General features: G+C 32.1%; 1 protein-coding gene across 2 annotated transcripts in view; it reads right to left on the minus strand.

The window, feature by feature from the left end:
* The window catches only part of LOC116025651 (sugar transporter ERD6-like 7), a 6,032-nt gene extending 4,866 nt beyond the window's left edge, over nucleotides 1-1,166 (minus strand). Inside the window, exons 1-2 of one of the 2 annotated variants that reach the window (XM_031266964.1) lie at nucleotides 812-1,166; nucleotides 647-709 (exon numbers count right to left, since the gene is read on the minus strand). In XM_031266964.1, the coding sequence (XP_031122824.1) occupies nucleotides 647-709; nucleotides 812-985 (237 nt within the window). In that variant the 5' untranslated portion in view covers nucleotides 986-1,166. The remainder of the gene's footprint in view (nucleotides 1-646; nucleotides 710-811) is intronic. The other variant, XM_031266963.1, reaches the window with a different exon arrangement.
* Nucleotides 1,167-7,125: the final 5,959 nt, after the last annotated feature.

The following is a 7,125-nucleotide window of genomic DNA, read 5'->3' on the forward strand; positions in this document are numbered from 1 at the left end:
GGGGGGGGGGGGGGGGGGTTAAAAGTCCCAGATTGAAAAAATAAGAGTGAATATCGTTTATAAAGGAGGTGTTTGGTAAATGGCTGTTAACTGATTGGGTTAGTGGGTTTGACTAGTTGATAGCATTAGTTGATTGTAGAAAGATGTTAGCTAATTTAGCCGTTAGCTGATAACTAATTATGATCGAAAAAGTTGCTTTGAGTAACTTTTTGGAAAAATAAGCTCTTACAAAAAGTTAATTGATCAAACACTTATATTGGTTGTTTCAACTAATAATAGTCAAATAAGTCAAAATTGGTGATAAGCTAACTGTTACCAAACAGGGCCAAAGTTATGATTTAGATTAGCTAATTGATTGGATTCAGTCTTGCTAACTGTTACCAAACAGGGCCAAAGTTCTGATTTAGATTAGCTAACTGATTGGATTCAGTCTTTTAGTGTGGTTTTGCCATGTGCATCATAGCTAATTAATTGATCGGATTTAGTCTTTCGGTGTGGTTTGGCCACGTGCAATCGTGCATCATAGCCCAGTTGAGTGACCTTAGTTAAATCTCTCAGATTATAACATTTTTAAAATGCAGGAGGGCAATAGAGCTAGACAAAGTTCACAAATGAAAGTAGTACTACTGTTAAGTGTAAACCAAACCTGGGCTAGGGATAGGTTTAGATCTTCCCTAATGGCAGATTGTGTTGGTGATGAATAGCCAGCCTGAGAGAAAAATAAGAAAGCAGAGATTATTGTAATGAAGAAAAGGGGAAGCTTTTAGAGTTTTAGTTTTAGAGTATATTGCAGAACAGAATGGGAACTTACACAAGATCCAAATGCATATGAACCACACACTGCAACAATTGTAGAAAAGTAAACCAACCATCTTTCTTCCTTGCTTTCATATCCATCTTCTTTTTGTGGAGTAATGAATGGGGCTCTCATATCTGCTTCTGCCACACTGTTCTCACCTCTTTCAACATCTTGCTTAATATCCATGTCCTTAGAGTACCAATAAGGGGGAGTTTTAGCCTTTTAGGTGCAGAGAGAAGGACAAAAAGGAAAAGAGTTCATAAAAAGGGAATCCGAATATGAGTGAGCTGAGATGATGCAAAATATATGATTAAAAGGCTACTGATTTGCTGAGAAGTGTGGCATAATGTTAAGATATTAGTGCTCAGACTGGAGAAATTATGATTGGTCCAAATTTATTTGTCTACTTTGGCGTCTATTGCATCTTCCAGCTACTTAGGTAACAATTTTATTATTGTTAATTATTTTTGTCTTTATCTGATTGGTATTGTTGATGTTGGTGTTGTCTCTCTGAGGGTTAGGTGTGTATATATTTCAATATGATATGACACAAAGTTAAATGATTTGTTGCCTAAAATACGTTTAAATACCAACTTGCATATATATATTTAACAGTAACTGCAACTGCAACCCCTTAGTTATAATATGAACAAATTCAAGAGTGCTCAACCTACAACCGAGAAGTCGGAGGTTCGATCCTCAAACCTCTAGGTTTGAGCCGATCAGCTATGGATAATCTAAATTGGTTTACCTCCTTGCGGTCCTTTGCCGGCTAGGGTCACAGAGCGAGGAGAAAACCTTTCAGACTACTCATTGACCCCAAAAAAAAAAAAAAAAAAAAAAAACACTAGGGGGTATACTCTTATGATGCATGTATTGATGTGATCCTTTTCGTATAGGAGACATTATGATGCATGTATTGATGTGACTATGGCAACTTGCATGGAAATCTCATTTTCACAACCCAAACAATATTCAATGGATCATTTAGTGTCGTAAAGGTGACCACTTCCTGGCCTATATATATTTGATTTTTGTACGCAAGATTCGGATCTTTAACCTTAAAGTCAATAATTAATCTTATATAATTTAAAACAATGAATCTAAGAATTATATATTCTTAATATCCATAAACGTTTTTGTTAACGGTTTTCTACTCTAGGCGTGAGATCAAAGCTCTATTCTTCTTTCTCTATATCTAAATTTCATGTGCAAAAATTTGCACCTTAAGGTGCATAAATTTGTAAAACTTTGAAATTGTAAAGATAAACTTCATGTGCATCATTTTGCTTCTTAAGGTGCATAAATTTACAAAACTTTGAAACTGCGAAGGTAAAACTCTAGGTGCATAATTTTGCACCTTAAGGTGTATAAGTTTGCATCTTAAGGTGCATAAATTTATACCTTAAGGTGCATAAAATTAATTGTTAAAGTGCACAACTTCTTTTCCTATGAATAATGGCTCCCAAACTTAATGTGCATATATTTATTGCTTAAGGTGCATGAACTTAATTGTTAAGGTGCACAACTTCTTTTCCTTACGAATAATGGCCCATATACTTTAGATGCATATATTTAAAGTTTAAGGTGAATATATTTAAAATTTAAGGTGCATGAATTTACAGCTTAAGGTACATCAAATTAACTGTTAAGCTGCACAACTTCTTTTCCTTACGAATAATGGCTCCTAGACTTAAGGTTCATATATTTAAAGTTTAAGATGCGTGACTTTAAAATTTTAAGTGTATAAATTTATATCTTAAGGTGCACGAATTTAACTGTTAAAATGCATGAAAAAGGTAAATCATGACCATTGCCTTCAGCAAATCAAAATGCAAGCCATCAACCTCAATCCGTCAAAACACCTGAACTCTAAAAGTGCATCATTCCTTTAGTTACACTTTTACATATTACTTCTTTTTTTGTGTAGCCCAAGGTTTTCACCATCGGACACAGTGACTAATCCCTTCGTTGGATTGTAGGCACTTCTATTGGACGGGACAATTAGCCTGAAGATTTAAGGCTGCTCCATACCTAAAGCCAATGATTTACATATTACTAGGTACACATTATTGATTGTACTTTATCATTGGACGCATTTAGTATTTTTATACAGTGCACGTTAACAACTGGGCACGCATATATATATATATGATCGCGTTCAAATGAGAACTCAAAACGCGTCCAGATCTAACGGATGAGAAATATTGATTTTTAAAAAATGCGGTGACATTTTCATAAATAATTGAATATCAAAGTGCAAGTAAAATGTATTACAAGTGCAAGTAGTAGTTTCATATAGTGCACCTAAGTGCAAGTAAAATGTATTACAAGTGTAAGTAAAATGTATTACATGTGCAACTATTAATACTAAGTTCATCTAAAGTTATAACTAGTTGCACATAATGTTATAATTTGTTGCAACTAGGTGCACGAATGTTAATAAGGTAAATTACTTGCACTTGTAAGTGATTTTACTTGAATTTTTTCACTTGCAGAGGTGCATCAGCTACTTGCACTTATAACACATTTACTTGCACCAAAGTTCGAGTTATTTACGAAAATGTCACCGCGTCATTTTTTAAAAATTAAATTTGATTCGTTGATCTAGACACGTGGACTTATTATTTCTCTCCTGGACGACCGTTCGCATTAGAGCCTGCCCATATCTACACTTATAATAAGAGCCAATAATGTTAGACCCCTAACTGGAACTAAAAAAATGTTGGTGTAATAGTCTGCTATAACATATTGTACTTTGTGTTCTTATCGTGCAACCTCCAATTAAATTCCTAATATATTATAATCTTTTATAATTTTACCAAATTCTTTCTGTTAAATATAACGGAAGTTTAACATTAAATTCTTTAGGCAATTTCTTTCTTTATTGCAGTTTCCAAACAAATTGGCAATATTCATTCTGTATAGATTCCTAACTTAAAATTAGAATATTGAAATCTTAATAGGATTCTATAATGCAATTTTGTATAGATTTATAACTAAACTATTATTCTACCCAAAACATCAATATATAAACCCCTCCCCTTCTCACTGGTATTCACTCAACTAAACCTAGTATATTCTGCAACACACCATCTATTTGACATTCTATAGGTATGATTGTCAAAATATTATCATGCTAATTCTATTATTTGTATTTGTACTCATAATGATTACAGTTTTAAAAAAATCAATGATGGTATACTCATTAATTAGTATAACTTCAATATAGTTATGTAAATATATCTATTGTATAATCTGTTCATCTATACTTTTATCCTTGTATGCAATGTTGTGGTTCTCATTATATTCCTCTATAATCTACACATTTTAGTTACTCCTGACTACTTAACCTATGGTTTTTGAATTTATGTTGTGGTTCCATTATATTATTTCATAATATCCGTTATGAACATATTTCCCATGGCACAAGGATATTAGTCATGACAAATGCAGTAAAGTTAATTGATATTGACACACAAACTGTGGGCTAGAGTTGTACAGTTCATGTCATTAAGAAAAACAAACCAAAAAATGCTATCGGAATGCCTGAGAAAAAGTATATGCTCATCGTACTTGATAATGAAACAGTAAGTAAATAGTAAAAAATTTCTCCCTTTATTATTATTATTATTATTATTATTATTATTATTATTATTATGAGTTAATTCCAGCAATGGTCCTCCGACTATGTTGATTTTTTAAAATTAGTCCCCGACTTTTAATTTGGACAATTTAGGTCCCTTGACATTCAAATTCTTTCCAATGTTGGTCCTTTCGTCAAATTTTGGTTAAATTGAGGTCAAATGAAGGGGTAAAATTTTCCGTTCACTTGTATACTCATATTTCTTATGTCATATACGCTATATATATTAATATAATAACAGTCAAAGAGACATCGACTGAGATTATATGGCTTCAATGAGACTTCGACTGAGATTATATGCATATATACAGCGTATAAGACAGGAGAAATACGAGTAACAATACACTAAACATGTGAACGGACAATTTTATCCTTTCATTTGACATCAACTTAACCAAAATTTGACGAAAGGACCAACATTGGAAAGAATTTGAAAGTCAAGGGACCTAAATTGTCCAAATTAAAAGTCGGGGACTAATTTTGGAAAATCAACATAGTCGGAGGACCATTGCTGGAATTAACTCTTATTATTATTATTATTATTATTATTATTATTATTATTATTATTATTATTATTATTATTAAGATGCTCTCATTTACCACCAACACATTGTAAATGCTATATCTAAATGCAAGGAACTCGGGTTCAATCAATAGTGTTTAATAATGACATTAGAATGTATGATATCACTTTACAAAGAGTCCTTCTACAGGTACTCCCAACTTTACTCCCTAACAAAACTCTCTGACATGTAATTACTTTTTATTAAAAAAAGAAAACAATTTTTGTGGTTTAGATTATTCCATTTATTTCACTCCCTTTCAGTCCCATTTTTTTCTCTCTTCCCTAGCAAGGTTTCTTCTCGTCTCTTCCTCTTCCTCTTCCTCTCCGCTATTTTTCTCTCATTTCTTCTCCGGATGTTCCTCTATCTTATGGCCCATCAAATTCGATCCCACCTAGCTGATCTGCTTTAACCGCAAAAGCTCTAAAAATGTCATAAATTGTATAGGAATTTTGAAGAACCCTAAACGCAATGCGCGTCTTCTTCCCAGAGGCAAACATAGACGTTAACAGTAAATCAATCAAGAATCTGGTGGATCTTTCTCAAGTGGATTTTGAAGCTTTCAATTCTTTGATGTTAATGGCTCTTGGGCTTTGATTAATGTTAGTTGCTTTCGTCTCTCAAGCTCAAAAAGGGAGAAAAGTAGTAAACAATGAAATGCCTCTGTTTGCCTTCTCAAGGAAGATACCAATTGACTCAAAAAAAAAAAAAAAAAAAAACTGATGTGACGCACGCAGACATCTAATCCAGCTCATGGAGTTTATATTGGGAGTTTAAGATTCGCACCTTGTAGAATTTTCCCTTTACAAACCAACAAATGGTACATCATTTTAAATGTCATTGTCGAGCATGTCCGGACGAACTATAAAGTAATTGATCACAAATACAATTACACATCGATTTTAAATGGTCGGCACAAATACAATTACACATTGATTTTAAATAGTCGAAGTGTCCAAACAAGTGACAATGATGACACGCCATTTGCTCCCGTGTAAGTGGTTTATTTGTTTCTACTTATTTAAGTTGCAATTTGACTATTTACAATTTTGTTATGTTTTATTAAAATATATATAAAAACATCGAGATTATTTCTTTGATTTTTATTAATTTAACATTTTTTCTCTCTCATTATTATATGACTATTTTAACCAATTAAGAAACACTAATTTAAACATACGCATTGGACATTGGTTTAATCGCGCAACGCACGTGTGATAACTAGTATATGGCAAAAACTTGTGTGAGACGGGTCGGGTCCAGATGTAAATGTAACACTTATATGCACAAATGACATACTTATATGTTCAAATGTAATACTAATCAGGAATAAAAATTTTGTTACTTATAAGGGTAAATGTAATACTTTTAGGGGAAAATACAATACTTTTACATTCCGATTTAAAAATATTACATTTTTCCTCAAAAGTATTATATTTTCCCTTATAAGTAAGGAAAACTTGTCAACATTACTTATTATGGAAAATGTAATACTTTTTCTCTTATAAGTAACAAAAATTGTATTCCTGATAATTATTATATTTGAGCATATAAGTATGACATTTGCACATATAAGTGTGACATTTGCATAGTGTTTCGACCCGACCCGATCCGTCTCACGAATAAGGATCCGTGAGACGGTCTTACACAAGTGTGACCCCTAGTATATATATATATCTACTATACTAATAAGAGCCAAAGAGAGTTAGGCCTAAAATGGGTAGAAAAAATGGCGGTCAAATTATTTAATCAAATGGATGGTTCAGATGAATTATTTAATTAAATAGATGGTTAAGATAATTCAGATTAATATTATTAATAGAGATTACCTAATTTAACCTTACTTTTATGATTATCCGTTAAGTTTTCCGTTAAATGTTCTCTTCCCCGTTAATATTCCGTTAACTTTTAACTTACCCATTAATTTCTATAAGAAAGGTCTTAGGTTCGAACCTCATCTCAATCAAATTTGACATAATTAAGTTTCTCACTCTATTTTACTCTTATTAAATTAAATAAATTAGTAGATACAACAAAAAGTGATACATATGTATTTCTTTAATTTAGAATTATGTGTCTACAATACCTTTATTTGAAAAAATTATTCATTATCAAAA

The sequence above is a fragment of the Ipomoea triloba genome, chromosome 7 (assembly GCF_003576645.1).
Source record: "Ipomoea triloba cultivar NCNSP0323 chromosome 7, ASM357664v1".
Lineage (NCBI taxonomy): Eukaryota > Viridiplantae > Streptophyta > Magnoliopsida > Solanales > Convolvulaceae > Ipomoea > Ipomoea triloba.